The sequence below is a fragment of the Pipistrellus kuhlii genome, unplaced genomic scaffold (assembly GCF_014108245.1).
Source record: "Pipistrellus kuhlii isolate mPipKuh1 unplaced genomic scaffold, mPipKuh1.p scaffold_m20_p_4, whole genome shotgun sequence".
In the NCBI taxonomy this organism is placed as follows: Eukaryota; Metazoa; Chordata; class Mammalia; order Chiroptera; family Vespertilionidae; genus Pipistrellus; species Pipistrellus kuhlii.
The window spans coordinates 70,969,422-70,986,015 of record NW_023425540.1 but is presented as its reverse complement, the minus strand read 5'-3'; the positions used below and the strand labels follow the sequence as shown (position 1 = coordinate 70,986,015).

General features: G+C 55.4%; 1 protein-coding gene across 5 annotated transcripts; it reads left to right on the top strand.

Moving 5' to 3' along the window:
- The first annotated feature begins 548 nt into the window (after nt 1–548).
- On the top strand, nt 549–16,350 carry GIGYF1 (GRB10 interacting GYF protein 1). 5 transcript variants are annotated; one of them, XM_036411269.2, is made up of 29 exons: nt 549–678; nt 4,526–4,654; nt 6,196–6,424; nt 7,069–7,197; nt 7,288–7,345; nt 7,441–7,548; nt 7,629–7,758; nt 7,867–7,962; nt 8,097–8,208; nt 8,323–8,431; nt 8,800–8,840; nt 9,063–9,233; nt 9,381–9,634; nt 9,764–9,872; nt 10,399–10,536; nt 10,730–10,830; nt 11,021–11,192; nt 11,312–11,478; nt 11,574–11,674; nt 11,756–11,872; nt 11,994–12,094; nt 12,215–12,297; nt 12,398–12,538; nt 12,626–12,853; nt 13,087–13,271; nt 13,364–13,524; nt 13,610–13,773; nt 13,853–13,985; nt 14,083–16,350. In XM_036411269.2, the coding sequence occupies exons 6-29, from the start codon at nt 7,514–7,516 to the stop codon at nt 14,133–14,135; spliced, it is 3,102 nt and encodes a 1,033-aa protein (XP_036267162.1). In that variant the 5' UTR covers nt 549–678; nt 4,526–4,654; nt 6,196–6,424; nt 7,069–7,197; nt 7,288–7,345; nt 7,441–7,513; the 3' UTR covers nt 14,136–16,350. The 5 variants fall into 5 exon arrangements, with proteins under 5 accessions (XP_036267162.1, XP_036267163.1, XP_036267164.1 ...); XM_036411270.2 differs by lacking the exon at nt 10,399–10,536; XM_036411274.2 differs by lacking the exon at nt 549–678 and having other exon boundaries at nt 13,856–13,985.
- The last annotated feature ends 244 nt before the right edge of the window (nt 16,351–16,594 follow it).

The following is a 16,594-nucleotide window of genomic DNA, read 5'->3' as shown; positions in this document are numbered from 1 at the left end:
CTTCAACCCAGGCTGGCTTCCTGGAGGAAGCCCATCGACTGCTCCGAAGCCGGCGATGCCCCCGGCGGCGGCCTCCACGACAGCAGAGCGTCACGTGTCAGGGGTGGCTGGGGAGTACCCCGGGGGCGCCCCCACCCACCGCACCCTCGGCCGCCGCGAGCCCGGCGTCACGTGACCAGGCGGGCTCCCGGGTCACGTGCCGGGGGTCCTGGGGGCGGCGGGCGCACAGGCGGCCCCCGCAGGGCGCGCGGGGGGCCGGCGAGGCCGTGTGGGTCGGAGCCGGCCGGGCAGCGGCGAGAGGCGGCGGCGGCGGCGGCGGAGGGGGCGGCCCTGCGGCCCCGCGTCCGCGTCACGTGGTGCGAGGCGGGCAGCCATCTTGCTACAAACACAAACAGAGAGGAGCGGCCACCGCGGGAGCGCCAGCGCCCCTTCCCCCGCCGCCTCCGCCGCCCCCAGCCAGCCGCGCGCCGCCCGCCCGCCGCCGCCGCCGCCGCCCACGCCCCGCCGCCGCCGGAGCCCGGCCTCCCGCCCGCCGCCGCGGTAAGCGCTCGGGGCGCCGCGGCCCCGGCCCGGGCAGGCCCGCCCCCGACGCCGAGCGGCCGCGCCGAGCCTGCCGGAGCCGGAGCGCGGGCTGCCGGCGCCGACCCTCTGGGCCACCCTCGAGGCCGCCGCCACCCGGTGCGTCCGCCTCCTCGCCCCCCTGTCCGCCCCTTGCCCGGCGCGGCCTCCGGCGCCCCCGTCCCTCCCGGGGGGCGGCTGCCCGCGCCCCGGGCACCTGGCGCCCCTCCCTGAAGGGCACGCTGTCCTCCGGGCCGGCCCGCCTCCTTCCCACCCCCGCGCTCCTAACGGTCGTCCTCCGGCCCCTCCAAAACCCGGCCGGGGGTCCCCGGGGTCCGCCAGACACGCTCGAGCGCCGCCGGCCCGAGCGCCCCTCGCCCCCCGGAGGCTCCTCCGCGCGCCGCGGGGCTCGTGTTGGAATGAGCTGGGCCTGCGGGTCTGAAAGTCCCGGCGCGGCGCTTTGGCCAATGGGGCAGCCTGTCCTCCGCCGGGTCTGCACCTGGATGCCCTTCCCGCCGCGACGTTAGTGCTTGGTCATCGGGGTCCCCCGCTCCCGGGGGCCGGAGTCTCCTCCGATGCCAGTCTGGGCGCTTCCCGGCCCGTCGTCCCCGATGCAGCCACTCCCCGGCCACAGCTCCTATCACGCTGCCTTGTTCATTTTCATTTTTTCAAGTTAACTTTAAGGAGATCCTCCTATCTTTTGCCTCTTACTCCGTCATTGCTGGAATCCCCAGTAAGCTTCCAGGGCTGGTCCATCAGGTTGTCCCTGGGAGAGATGCTCCATCAGTACTTGTTGGCCGGTTCTTTGCTCCGGCCGCCCCAGGCTTACTCCCCTCCTGCTTCTTATTGCTTTCCCAGTGACCGCCAGCCTCTCCGCTCACCATGCCAGTTGAAATGTCTCTCTCCAACAAGAGCCCCCAACTTGCCTCTGCCATTGAAGCAGCATGGGCACCAGCAGGCGGGGGTCCCCTTTGCGGCTCACAGCGTGTGGGAGTTTGCTCTCTGGTTCTTCCATCTGCACTGTTGTTCCCTGTGCGGTCCCAGGGCATCTACCTCTTACTCCACCTCCAGTTTTATTTCCTGCCTTGTAGGTCTAGCGTGTCGTTGGGCATGGTTGGGGCAGATCTGGACTTTGTGTCGGGCAGATCTGGACTTTGTGTCGCTGCCATGGTCTGGGATCCAAGTACCATATGGTGGCTACAGTCAAGCGAGTTGTGCCCAGTGGATGTGTTAGTATAATATTGTGTGTGATTTGATGGGTTAAAGGACCCCAGTTTGCCCTCCGTTTTACGTCTGTGGTTGGAGTTTGGAATAAAAAAAAAAATAGATGCACTTTAGAGCAGAGGTGAGAAGAGGCTAGGAATTATGTGAAGGATTTAAAAAAATTCTAACAAGAAATGTACAATGGCTTAAAACTCACAAAGTATGCTTGAGAGTGTGGGCTGGTTCTCCAGTCTGGATAGTGTGTCTAGGGACTTCTGGGTCCCCTGCTGGGCCAGCTGCAGCCTGTCTTCCTTGTTTTCCCTGGCTGGAGCCCAGGCCTGGGCAAGTGGGCAGAAGGGATCAAATGAGTTAAAAGTGTGAAAAGTGCTTTAAAAACTGTGAACTGGTAGACACGCTGCACATTTGTCAGGATAGTTCAGAGAGTGTGGAGCTGGAATAGCTGACCAGCAAGAGGATTTGGCTTACACTGTGTGTTTGGTTGTGTGTGTGTTTATAATTTTTTTTAAATTTTATTTTATTGACTTTTCACAAAGAGGAAGAGAGTTAGAAACATCGATGAGAGAGAATCAAAGATCAGCTGCCTCCTACACACCTCCCCTGGGGATGTGCCTGCAACCAAGGCACATGCCCTTGGCCAGAATCAAACCCGGGACCCCTCAGTCCGCAGGCCGATGCTCCATCCACTGTGCCAAACCGGCTTCGGCTGTTTATAATTTTTTTAATATATATATTTTATTGATTTTTTACAGAGAGGAAGAGAGAGGGATAGAGAGTTACAAACATTGATGAGAGAATCATCGACCAGCTGCCACTTGTACACCCCCCTCCGGAGATGTGCCCGCAACCAAGGTACATGCCCTTGATTGGAATCGAACCTGGGACCCTTCAGTCCGCAGGCCAATGCTCTATCCACTGGGCCAAACCGGTTTCGGCTGTTTATAAATTTTTATTGATTAAAAAAAATAATCAGAATATTCATTTTTTCCCAATTTATATTTTCTTTTTCCCCCTCCATTTTTTTAATTAAGGTTTTATATGTTTACATATCTTACCATTGCCTCCCCTTCCCCTCCCATACATGCCCTCCCATACAGGCTCCCCTCCTGTTCCTTCAAGCCTCTGTGAGCTCCCAGGATCAGTGTGTCCTGTCTCCTTGACTCCAGCAGGGGGCAGCCTTTTAATAGTAATAACTCAGATGCCAGGGGAGTGAGGGTATCCAAAAGTGTTTGTATCCATTAATTATGCTTATATGCATGCATATAAGTCCTTCTGTTGATATTGATTTTTTTTAAAGGGAGGGAGGGAGGGGGAGAGGGAGGGAGAGGGAGAGAGAGAGAAACATTGATCAGTTGCCTCTCCCATGTGCCTGGATAGGGGCCCAAACTCATTACCTGAATATGTATGTACCCTGCCCAGGAATTGGAACCTGCCACGTTTTGGTGCACGGATGATGCTCCAACCAACTGAGCCATAGCAGCCAGGGCTTGCACCGTGTTTTAAGCCTCAGAGAGTTCTCATTTACGTGCAGGGAGAATCTTTCCATCCTGACAAAGGGCGGAGTCACCTCCAACAGGCTTGAGGCTAGGCAGTTTCTCAAATGTTGGGGAATTTGGGATTCTACTTCTGTTAATAGTGGTACCTTTCTGTGCCAAGGCACATTGCTTTGGATTGGGACTAATTTTAGGGGTGATGGAATGAGGAAGTAATGTTCTGAACTTAGTGTGCACTGGGACTGCCTATTCTCTGGATCTCACCTTCTCCTGTGAGTTCTGAACCCGAGAGAACAGGCTCCCCTCCTGTTCCTTCAAGCCTCTGGGAGCTCCCAGGATCAGTGTGTCCTGTCTCCTTGGCTCCAGCAGGGGGCAGCCTTTTAATAGTACTAATAACTCAGATGCCAGGGGAGTGAGGGTATACTGAGGCCTGAGAAAGAGGAGCTGGTAGAGGAGGCAGGCGGATGGTGAGGGATGGGGGCTAAGTTGGAAGGAGCCTGTGAGGAGATCCTTAGTAGCCAGGAAAGGCCTTGTCCCCACTACTCTGCCTGCTGACTCCCACCCTTCCGTGGAAAGGAATCCAAATGTTTGGCTTTGAGAGTTTGTAATAGAGAAACTTAGGGCAATTTTTTTCAAATTTCTTTATTGATTAAGGTGTTACATATGTGTCCTTATTCCTCTATTATCTCTCCATTTCCCCCCCTCCCCCCCAGATATATATTTTAAACCAACTCTTTACCCAAGGATTTCTCTTATGGGATAGTATAATTAGGGAATTATTTTCTTGCTCTTCATCAATAAATTTGGTTTCTCTGGTCTTTCATTCTTCTCTATAAACAAAGAATAGGCATTACTTCTGCTTGTGGCATAGAGGAGGGTTTCTCAACCATGGCAATAATGACGTTTTGGACCAGCTAATTCTCTTTTGTGGAAGGAAAGCTGTCCTGTGCATTATAGGATGTTTAGCAGCATTCCTGGTCTCCCCATTAGATGCCAGTTGCACCTTCCAGCGATGCCAGTCAAATGTCTCCAGATTTTGCCACATGTCTCCCGCCTCTTCTCCCAAGTTGAGAACTGCTGGCTTTAAGGAAGCATGTGGAAAGATACATGCGTATTTAGAAGGGTGGAAATTAAGGGCCAGTCAGCTATCAGCTCTGGGACCAGATTCTCCTCCTGGAGTCTTGGCCTTTTTCTCCAGCTGCTCCTATGCTCCCCATCCTGACCCCCGATTGCTTCTCATTTGGCCTCTGCAGATATCCTGCTTCTCACACTGGGAGCCGTTTTTCTTCATTTTGCTCATTGCAACCAGGACAGAGGCAAAGGCAGCTGTGGAAAGCACCAAGGCGTGCCGCCTCTGCCCCACTCCCTGGAGGGGTGGAAGGGTGAGTTGTCCCTTCTCTATTCCCCTCTCCCCATAGCAGCCTGCTGTGCCCCAGGACTCCTTTTTTCTAGAGTGTTTCCCAAACTTTTGACATATGTGTTCCCCTTCTATAATTTTCGTAACACTGAGTACCCCTCGTACTCATGAGAACGTAGAATTAGGCGCAGCTAAGCACGGTGCAATGCATATCCCCACCAAACTCTTCCCGAACCCCTGGGGGCACGCGCACCACACTTTGGGGAACACTGACACAGGAGATGGGCTATTCTAGAGTGAACTGGAGGAGGTTCAGAACAGCCTCTCTTAAGATTTGAAGGAATTTGAGGTGTTTTTCTTTAAATGGGGAAGACTTGAGTTTGTGATAGCTATCCCCAAAAGTCTTTATTGTTTTCCTTAAACCTTTTTTTCTAATGATGGAAAAATACAGCATATGCCATTTTAATCATTTAAAAAAAAATACTTTTATTGATTTTACACAGAGAGGAATTGAGAGGGATAGAGAGTTAGAAACGTCGATGAGAGAGAAACATTGACCAGCTGCCTCTTGCACACTCCCCATTGGGGATGTGCCCGCAACCAAGGTACATGCCCTTGACCGGAATCGAACCCGGGACCTTTCAGTAAAGTTCAGCAACATTAAATACATGCACATTGTTCTGCTATCACCAACCTCCATCTCCAGAACTTTTTCATTTGCCCATTTCAGCTAAAACTCTGTACCCATTAAACCAGTGTTTTTCAACCTTTTTTGGGCAAAGGCACACTTGTTTCATGAAAAAAATCACGAGGCACACCACCATTAGAAAATGTTAAAAAAATTTTACTCTGTGCCTATATTGACTATATATAAAGTAATTCTCTTGAATAGGAATCAAATAAACACAAAGAAAGTATTTTATAATTACTTTATTATGAAATATTAAGTAAACAAAATAGTGAAAAATTATAAAATTCTTGTCTTGTCTGCACCTATGGCACACCAGGCAATGTGCCGCGGAACAGCGGTTGAAAAACGCTGCATTAAACAACTCCCCTTGCCCCAGATCCCTGCCCCCGCCATTCTCCTCTCTCCTCTCTTTGAGTTTGAGTCCTCTAGGATCTCATATAAGAGGAATCATACAATGTCTGCTCTTTTGTGACTGGCTTGTTTCACTTAGCACAGTCTTTAAGATTCATCCATTGTCCAAATTACATAACGGTTGTAGCATTGAAAGTAGTAACCTTACTCTGCTGTCTGGGAGGCTTCCTTGCATCCCATGAAAGGAAGAGCTTTTCAACAGACTTGTCTTCCGAGGGCCGTGTGTGCCGCATCGGGTTCCGTCACCAGGAATATCCAGCAGAGCAGTTGTAGGAGAGATGCTCAGGTTGGGAGAGGTCAGCCCCATTCTCGAGGGTCTTAAAAGCTCCATTTCATCCTGAGAAGCTGGCTTCTGGGAGTGGGTACTGTGTCTGTTCTAGAGTTTCATGTCCTGGTGAACAGCTGTAGGTCAGAGAGCCTCTGCCCTCGGCCCTCTGGTGAAAACTCTTCTTCTTCCTCCCCAGAGCTGTGGAGTCTTGGAGTTAATGGGCATTGTGAGGGCACTCCAGTCCAGCCTTCTTCCCAACCAGTGAGAGAGTCCTTGCTCAGCCACGTGAGACCCTGCTTGCCCGGAACCTCCAGGGATGAGCTGCCTTCTGAGAGCATCTTTTATTGGTCCTTAGAGGCACAGGTCACTGCCAAAGCCACCACTTCTGTCAGCCTCAGTAACTCTGAGCTTATTTGGACTTTATGGTGAGGGGCCTTCTTCCCAATGTGTATCATCATAACTTGGTTCCTTTCTTGGCTCATTTTACTTACGTTTGGATTCTTCCTGATTGGGAAGAAGAAAGGGTTTGGGTGCTGGTTTCTAGTTGGTAAGCCAGCCCCTGGGTGCACTGGCAGGCTTGCCTTCGTGAAGCCTTCGACGTGTGTCCCACCTTTGTCTTGAAACTGGGTCTCTGGATCCTAGCTGCCAAGCAGCAGCTTTGAAATTTTTCATAAGGAAAGTAATTTTTCTCCCAGGTTAATTTCTAATCCTTCTCTCTATTATGGACCTTTTCCTTCTCTGGAATATTTGTGGTTTCAGTGGGATTTTTCTTTTTTGTTTGGTTGTTTTTATTTTTGTCCTGAATGTCCATACAAAGCTTAACCACCCCCTTACTGAATACTACGCCGTGCAGCCAGAGTGCTGAGACCCAGAGAGGTGCCTGGAGTGTCTCTGCCCACCTCCAGCTCCTCAGTCAGGCTTTGCTGGGTAAATTAACTGTTTGTGGGACCAAAGATGGGGGACAGAGATGAGAAGGAGCGGAGGCTATAGCCACCATTATGTAGGCCACAGGCAGGGAGACCCGCCTGACCCATTAACTTAACCCACCTTCTTCCCCCGTCTCATTAAGGATCTCTCCCAGATGTGAAGGTCCCTCCCTGGGCACCACTGGTCAAACCAGCATCTAGTAGGGCCCCTGGTTCCCTCAGCATAGGCTCTTGCCTGAAGAGGCTGGTCCGTACTCTACCTGCTGCCCAGAGTAAGGCTGTCAGGTGGGTCTGGGGCGAGGGAGGGCCCCCTTGCAGAAACAGAAGGGTCCTAGCTGCCCTGTTTCCTGTCTTACCCCTAGGTCTTCCCCTGCCGTGACTCTGGTTAGCTCATGGTGTGAGGGCACGTGGCTGGTTTAGGTGAGTCCTCGGAGAGCCCATTACATTCCACCAAGCATCCTCTCGGGGTTACCTGGGTGTGCTGCCTCTAAGCCCGGTGCCCTCTGCCTCCACAGGTGTTTGGAGAGTGAACTCCAGGTCCCCCCACCCCTGCTCATCTCTGATCTCTAGGACACACCCAGCTCCACGATGGCAGCAGAGACCCTCAACTTTGGGCCTGAGTGGTGAGTCAGATGTGCTTTGGTGGCATGGGAGAGCCAGAAAGAATAGAGCTGCTCAAATTCCGGTCTGTCTTCTCCCCTAGGCTGAGGGCTCTTTCTAGCGGTGGCAGCGTGGCCTCCCCACCCCCGTCTCCTGCCATGCCCAAGTACAAGCTGGCTGACTATCGATATGGGCGAGAGGAGATGCTGGCTCTCTACGTCAAGGAGAACAAGGTGGGAGGGTGGGTGTAGGGAAGGGTATGGGATCCAATTGCCTGTCCTTAGTCAGTGGAGAGCTCCCAGGAGCATGTGGTATCTCGGCCCTCCTGCCTTGATTGACAGGTCCCAGATGAGCTGCAGGACAAGGAGTTTGCTGCGGTGCTACAGGAGGAGCCGCTGCAGCCCCTGGCACTGGAGCCTCTGACCGAAGAGGAGCAGGTGGGGCTAGGGCACTGGAGCCCCATCTTGGAAGGGCTGGGTTGGGAAGACAGATGGTGGAGGGTACAGTTCTGGACGGGGTGGGGGCAGTCAGGTACCTGGGTCCTCACTCCCACCCCTGGCTCCCTCCTCAGAGAAACTTCTCCCTGTCAGTGAACAGTGTGGCTGTGCTGAGGCTGATGGGGAAAGGGGCTGGCCCCGCCCCAAGCGGCGCCTCCCGTGGCAGGGGCAGCACTCGGAGCCGAGGTAGGGGGCTGATAACGTGCTGGGGTAGCAGGTGGGGGGGGGGGGGCGCTGTGGTTTGAAGATGTGCAGAGATGTTTTGGCAGGTTTCCTATGTGCATCTCATTCCTGTTCCAGGTCGTGGCCGTGGTGACAGTTGCTTTTACCAAAGAAGCATTGAAGAAGGCGATGGGGCCTTCAGTCGAAACCCCCGGGAGATCCAGCGTAGCCAGAGTTGGGATGACAGGTGCAGGCTGGGAAGGAGATGGCATAGAGGCAGAGCAGAGCAAAGCCCTAGGGTTAAGGTCTTGGATACCATGAAGAAAGGCTTAGGTCTTTGTCAATGGAGGGCAGCAGGAGAATAATCAAATATGCCCTGGTCAGCAACTGCTCTCTGCCCTCTGACCCTTGCCCTTTCCTTCTGATTTTCTTAGTCCCCATTTGTTCTGTACCTTCTGTTCTGTGTGCTCCCTTGGGCTCCCTCCCAGGTCTGACTTTTTCCTAGTCCCCTATCCCCTCCCTCCTTCTCAGAGCAGAATGGACAGGTGTGCAGAGGTATCAAAAGTCAGGGCTGGGAAGCTGTCCTCCTTTGACCAACACGTTTCCCTCCTGCAGAGGCGAGAGGCGCTTTGAGAAGTCGGCCAGGAGGGATGGAGGTATGGATAGTGGTGAGGGAGGTTCCAGGCCCTGAAGGTCACTGAGAGGTGGGGGGAGATGGAAATGGGTGGCCCCAGTGAGGGGGGCCTTTCCTGGGGAAGGTGCGGGCTGGGGCAAGAGAACCTGGAGCTGGGCTCCTCTTGGTCAGTGAGGATTATAGGAAGAGTCTTCCAGGGACTGTGGCTGCCACTCTGCTGACTGTGTCTTCCCCTGCCCCCAAGCACGATCCGGGTTTGAGGAGGGAGGGGCTGGTCCGAGGAAGGAACATGCCCGCTCAGATAGCGAGAACTGGCGTTCTCTCCGCGAGGAGCAAGAGGAAGAGGAGGAGGGCAGCTGGAGACTTGGGGCAGGACCCCGGCGAGATGGTGACCGCTGGCGTTCATCTAGCCCTGGTGAGACTGGGGAGCAGCAAGAACATGCCGTGCAGGGGGTTTCATGGCCAGGTGGGGGGAACTAAACGTGTTCTCTAGTGAGGTGGGTGGGGAGAAGCCTCTGGCTCGACTGGGACACTGACTCTCCTTCTGACTTTTCCTACACAGATGGTGGCCCCCGCTCGGCTGGCTGGCGGGAACATGGGGACCGCCGTCGCAAGTTTGATTTTGATTTGCGAGGGGATCGAGGAGGGTGTGGTGAAGAGGAGGGCCGGGGTGGGGGGAGCAGCTCTCATCTCCGGAGGTGCCGAGGGCCTGATGGCTTTGATGATGACAAGGATGGGCTCCCAGAGTGGTGCCTGGATGATGAGGATGAAGAGATGGGCACCTTCGATGCCTCTGGAGCCTTCTTGCCTCTCAAGGTATCCATGAGGCGGCCAGGGGGAGATTTTCATTAGAGATGGGTGGGACCTGCCCTGATGGGGTCCTCTTTCTCTCACCTGTGTATCCTCTGCCCCCTAACCCCCATTGTATTCTCTAATCCCATGCAGAAGGGCCCCAAGGAGTCCATTCCTGAGGAGCAGGAGCTTGACTTCCAGGGTCTGGAGGAAGAGGAGGAAGAGCCTTCCGAAGGGCTGGATGAGGAGGCCCCTGAGGCAGGTAAGCCTGCAGGGTGGAACAAGGAGAAGGCCCGAGAGCCTGTACTGGCCTAGGTTGGCAGAGGGCTCCCTCACCAGGCTGGGTCCTGACTATCCACTCACCTTTTGGAGAAGGCTGCTTAGAAACTCCAAGAAAGCAGGCACTGACAGGTGTGGGAAGGAACCCAGAAACAGCAGGGCTGTATTTTAAAGGTAGCGGGTCATATGAAAATCAGGCGTGATCAAAATGACCTTTGCAAATCCCTTGAAGAATCTGTAGAACATAGTAGTAAATTTATGGTATTGTGCTTACAGCTCTGGACAGTGCTATGGACACATGCCAGTGCCCAGAATTATAGGGGCAAAAGAGGAAGTGTGCAAAGTGGAGTTTGCGGTATTGAGTTACTGATGTTAGTTGAGGTGACCAGAGTTACGTTGGTGGACTCTTTACCTAGAAGCCCAAGATCTGGCCATAAATGGAGGGCTTGTGCTATTTTTAAAGACTTCTGGCTCTTTGGTTTTGAAGTCTGGTAATTACCTTTTTTCAGGTGGGAAGGAACTGACCCCACTGCCACCTTCAGAGGAGAAGTCCAGCTCTCCATCCCCATTGGCTACCTTGGGCCCACTCTGGGGAGCTAATGGGGAGGGAGGTGAAGCTCTGGAGAAAGACCTGCCAGTTACTGAAGGTAGCCAGCGGTTGGGGCTGCTCTTTCTCTGGAACAAGGGCTGGTGGTGAAAACGTACCTCTTCCTTATGGGAAGGGGGTGCACAGGCTGTTTGTGCGAGAGCTAGAGCAGCGCCTGCTTTTCTAGAAGAGGGTGGATAGGGGACTGTCTTACACTTTCTCTGGATCCTCATTCCACCTTCCTTTGCTCCCAGGAGATGATTTGAGGGGCATGCAGCTGAGTCCTGGAGTGGGCTCACCCCCCGGGCCGCCTGGAGATCTGGAAGATGATGAAGGCTTGAAGCACCTGCAGCAGGTCGGGAGGGGGCAGGGGGCTTAAGAAGGCTCTAAGGATCCTCCCCTGCAGGGGACAGAAAGCTGTCGTCTGTCTGCTCTTCCCCATCTGTCCCACTGTCTAGCTCACCCTCACTTGCCCTTAGCCCCAGCCCTGTTCTGCCATTGTGTGATTGGGCAATTGAGCCTTCCCTCTCTCCCTGTGCTCCCAGGAGGCGGAGAAGCTTGTGGCATCCCTACAAGACAGCTCCCTGGAGGAGGAGCAGTTCACGGCTGCCATGCACACCCAGGGCCTACGACACTCTGCAGCTGCCACTGCCCTCCCTCTCAGCCATGGTGCGGCCCGAAAATGGTTCTACAAGGACCCACAGGGAGAGATCCAAGGTGCCCGTGGGGAGCGTGGGCATGCAGGAGGGGCCGCTAGGGGGAGTGGCACACCATCATTGTCTTCCAGGGTTCCTTTGGCATACCTTTCTGACAAAGCCCCCTTTCTGCCTGTCCAGGCCCCTTTACAACACAGGAGATGGCAGAGTGGTTCCAGGCGGGCTATTTCTCCATGGCCCTGCTTGTGAAGCGTGGTTGTGATGAGGGCTTCCAGCCACTTGGTGAGGTGATCAAGATGTGGGGTCGTGTCCCCTTTGCTCCCGGGCCCTCACCACCCCCACTGCTGGTGAGCATATCCACCTTTGGGTGAGGCAGGGAGGGGAGTCAGGATGTCAGCCAGTTGTGTGGAGCATAACAAGGAATGCTCCCATCCTCACTCAGGGGAACATGGACCAGGAGCGGCTGAAGAAGCAGCAGGAGCTGGCAGCAGCGGCCCTGTACCAGCAACTGCAGCACCAGCAGTTCCTTCAGCTGGTCAACAGGTACAGGCCCAGGAGGACCGGTCAGCAGGGATGGACACTGTTATGTGGGCGGCCCCCTCAGGCCTGTCTTCCTTTCTGCAGCCGCCCCCTCCAGCAGTGTGGGCTCCGGGAAAAGGTGGCTCTGGGGGACTTGACGCCACCGCAGCAGCAGCAGCTTACCGCCTTCCTGCAGCAGCTCCAAGCTCTCAAACCCCTCAGGTCTGTGGGCTGCTCTGCCTGTCACATCTCAGTCTTTGCTTGGCTGCATGTGTGAGCCCTCGGGATATGTAAAGTGGGGAGATGGGTGTAGATTACTGAGAATCAGTGCTTTGCTCCTCAGAAGTGGGGACCAGAACCTGCTCCCGACGATGAACCGGTCTTTGTCGGTGCCAGATTCAGGCTCCCTCTGGGATATACATACCTCAGCCTCATCACAATCAGGTGTGTGTCCAGCCAGTAGGCTCAGGGGGAGTAGGGAGCTCAGGGGCTTCCCCTACCCCTCAAGTTGCTTCAGTCCAGGGGGCCTGAGCGCCCTCCTGCAGCTGCCTTTGCCTCTTGCAGGCGGTGAGGCCAGTCTATGGGACATACCAATTAACTCTTCGACTCAGGGTCCAATTCTAGAACAACTCCAGCTGCAACATAAAGTGAGTAGGCATCCTGGGGCTGGAATCTTTGATGTCAAGGACTGAACTGAGGCAGAGAAGTCAGCCCCCACATCTGACGGCTGATTTCGTTGACTGTCAGTTCCAAGAGCGCAGAGAAGTGGAGCTCAGGGTGAAGCGGGAAGAGGAGGAGCGCAAGCGCCGGGAAGAGAAGAGACGCCAGCAGCAACAGGAGGAGCAGAAGCGGCGACAGGAGGAAGAGGAGTTGTTTCGGCGCAAGCAGGTGGGTTCCCAGCTGAGCCCTCTTTTCTTGGGCCTGAGCCGGGGCCAGATTGCCGGCCCTCACTGCCTCACTGCTTCACTGGTTCAGGTGCGGCAACAGGAGCTACTCCTGAAGCTGCTGCAGCAGCAGCAGGCAGCGGCCACCGTCCCAGTGCCCCCTGCACCCAGCTCCCCACCCCCTCTTTGGGCTGGGCTGGCCAAGCAAGGACTCTCCATGAAGGCGCTGCTTGAGCTGCAGTTGGAGAGCGAGCGACAGCTGCATAAGCAGCCTCTGCCTCGGGAGTCATCGCGGGCCCAGGCCCCCAACCACCGAGTGGTGAGCGCGCTGGGCCCTTCCCCGGTTGACTTGCAAGTTGTGGGCCTGCAGGAACCCCTTCCAGTCAGTTTTCAGGGTGACTTGGGTGTGGGTGGGGAGCACTGGTCCGTGTATGACTGAAGGATCGCTCTTCTATGTGATCCTTACTTTGCCCCCCTATGTGATCCTTACAAGCCTCCCACGTAGCTTTCCTTCCCTGTTTGGGCACCCTGACTTTCTGCCATCTATATCAGCTTGGGGGCCTGGGCGCTACTCCCGTGAACCAGTGGGTATCTGAGTCCGGGTCGCTGTGGGGCGGCCCCGACAAGAGTGGGGGCAGCAGCGTCGGCCTGGGGCTTTGGGAGGACACCGCCAAGAGCAGCGGGAGCCTGGCCCGCAGCCTGGGCCTCAAGAACAGCCGGAGCAGCCCCTCTCTCAGGTGGGTCCCAGGGCGCAGGGTCTGGGCTAGGGCTGGGAGGATGGAGAGCATCTGGACTGATCTCGTCTCTAATCTATCTTTGTCCAACCTAGTGACTCGTATAGCCACCTGTCTGGTCGGCCTGTGCGCAAAAAGACCGAGGAGGAAGAGAAGCTGCTGAAGCTTTTACAGGGCATTCCCAGGCCCCAGGATGGCTTCACCCAGTGGTGTGAGCAGATGCTGCACACACTGAGCACCACGGGCAGCCTGGATGGTACAGGGGCAGACGCTGGGAGGCTGGGCTGGGCTGGGCCAGACCTGCATCAGGTGGGCCCTGACAGCCACCGTCCTGCCTATAGTGCCCATGGCTGTAGCGATCCTCAAGGAGGTGGAATCCCCCTATGATGTCCACGATTATATTCGTTCCTGCCTGGGGGACACGCTGGAAGCCAAAGAATTTGCCAAACAATTCCTGGAACGGAGGGCTAAACAGAAAGCCAGCCAACAACGGCAACAGCAGCAGGTGCGGCTTGGCTTCCCCTGCAGGTGGGGAAGAGGTTGCCCAGCACCCTCCTGACTCCCTCTCCCTTTCTGCTGCCCAGCAGGAGGCGTGGTTGAGCAGCGGCTCTCTGCAGGCCGCCTTTCAGACCAACCACAGCACCAAACTTGGCCCTGGGGAGGGCAGCAAGGCCAAGAGGAGGGCACTAATGCTACACTCGGACCCTAGCATCTTGGGTATGTTTTGGGGGTGCGGTCAGTAAAGAGGCTCCTTCTTCAGCTTGGAGGAGGCACCTGTGGGTGAAAGCTGAAACCCAGCTTCTTCCGGCTTCAGGGTACTCCCTGCATGGACCTTCTGGTGAGATCGAGAGCGTGGATGACTACTGAGCAGCCCGTCCCACCAGCCCCCCTGGGCTAGAGGCCAGGGGCAACAGCAGCAGCTTGGACTCTTGGGTCCCCAGCTTGCAGGCTCCCGATAGGGAGCATAGGAGGAAGCAGGGGCAGGGTCCCCAGCACTTGTTACAAACCACACGATGCACCTTAACTCACCCACCACGAGGCACTTTAATAGATTGGGGGGGAAGGTTTTTTTTTTTCCTTTAAAAAGAAAATTTAAACATTGAAGACGTTAGGAGAGACGAAATTGTTAAAAACTAGACTCTAAGCACCCCTTCCCACCTCTGGGGATTGTGGGGATGACAATGGAAGGTCCACAGAGTTTTTTGTTTTGTTGGGTTGTGTTTTTTTTTTAAGAAAAGAAAAAAGAAAAAAAAAGTTAGGAGGCTGAAAGAAAAAACACACTGTTATTTTTGGGCAGTGGGGATATGGCCCCATCAGTCTGTCCTGCCTGGCCCCCAAGGCTGCACTTACCCTCCCTGCCCTACCAGATGGGCCATCGAGGTAACTGGAAGCTGGGGTGCCAGCAGTTTGCACAGCGAGGTCCCCTCAGCCCCACCGGCCGGACTGCTGTGAAAGGCCCCCTTATTGCTATGATTGTGGCAGAGGTGTCCGGGGTCAGGGCTAACGGAGTCCCTTGGCTTTGCTGCTTTGGGGGAAAGTTGCACAAATGGGCCAGGCCACCTCCCGTCCCCAGGTGGCTGAGGGGGTCGATGGCAGAGGGCCAGCCAGTGCCAACCTCATCTGGCTGTCAGGACAGCAGAACTTCCACTCTGGCCCTGGTGAGGGGTCCCCCACCGCTGCCATTAGGGGAACTGGGTGTGAAGCTGAAAGCCCAGCTCCCTGCCTTGCCACATGAATGTATTCCTTGGGCCATAAGCCCCTGCTGCATCCCTTCGAGTGAGGTGGGGCAGACTCGTTCCTCCTGGGGCTGGAGAGAGGCACCACTTAATGACTATTTCTCCTGTGAAGGGGGTGAGGAGAGAGGCCCAGGAGGCCAAGGGAGTGGGCAGCTTGGGGTTCAGGTTGCAGTGTGGGGCTGTGAGAAGGGAGCTTTCCACCTGCAGCCCGCTGGCTATGGGACATGGACCACCCAGCTCTGCCCTGGCCCCTCCATTGACCAAACTGGAGAGTGAGTGGCCTCTCCCCTTCCTACTCCCCTGATACATTTTTAATGTTGGGTAAGGTTGGGGGTGGGGGGTCAAGAATAGACGTGTTGTTTTGCCTAAGTCAGGGGGAGGTGGTCCTGCTCATGGACCTATTCCCAGTCACCTGCCTGGGTTTGTCTTCATTTGTGTGTGTTTTAAGTTTGTTGTGTCTTTTGGGTTTCTCACCTAATTTCTCCTATTGACCTCACTGCTCAGAGTGCAGTATTAGGGCAGGATTCTGCCACTGCCTCCCCTCCATGAATGTATTTCTCCTTCCTGCCCTGGGGAAATGGGGAGTGGCCCCAGTTCTTTCCCCACATCCATCCCCAGAGAGACCCCGTGTTTTTGTTTGTTTTGGGGTGGTTGTTTTTGTTTGTTCCTTTGTTTTTGCACCAAAGTGGCAACTGGGTCAGTGTTGGGGGGAATAAAGCTGGCCTTGAGGGGTGGAGGGGCTCCCTCCACCTGCTTCTCCCTGGTTTCAACAGTGTTAGCGTCCGTGAAAAGACAATATTCTCTCTAAAGCAATAAGGGGGTGACGGGCCAGGGTGAAGTGTCTTGCTGCTGCTGGCCCCCCAGCTCCCCTTTTCCTTGCGCCAGTATTTGGCGGCATTAGAGGCGTGGGGGGAGTACTGTTGTGACTGAATGTAACTGCCCCCACCCCTGCCGCAGCCAATGCAGGGGGAGGGGGGCCAACACTCTTCCCCTCTCTTCCTTCCCCTCCCCCCAGCTAAAGAGACTTTGAGCCTGGAGAGGCCTTAACCCTGTGAGGAAGTGTCGGGGGAACCCTCTCCCACCCTGTCCCCTTCTGAGAGTGGTCAATGTTTACAAGCCCCTGAGCCCTCCCAAGCCCAGGGGCTCATCCCCCATCGCTATTTCCCAGCCCCTCTTTCCGGGCCCTGGCTGCTCTCCTGCCCTTCCTGGGGTTAGGGTGCGGTGCCGGGCCTTCTGTATCCCCTTGTCTGCCTTGTACCCCAAGTCTCCCCACCCTGTTACTCCTCCCTCTCCTTCCTGCCCCTGTAAATACTACCCCCAATAAAACTTGGTGTGTGTTCCCTTCAGCTTCGGCATCTTTTCTTGGGGAAAGAGGGTGTAGGGGAAGGAGAGTCAGAACTGGGAATTCAAAAGAACTGCAGACATCGTGTGGTTGGTCAGTCAGAACGGAGGGCTGTGTGTGTGTTTAGGAGGAACCGTACAACCCTGCTGGGCAAAAATCCCTGCTGTGACTCTGGCTTTGGGCTGAGGAAGAGTGAGATTTCCTCTCTGGCCCCTTGGGCCCCCTACCCCCAAGCTGATGCCCTCCCA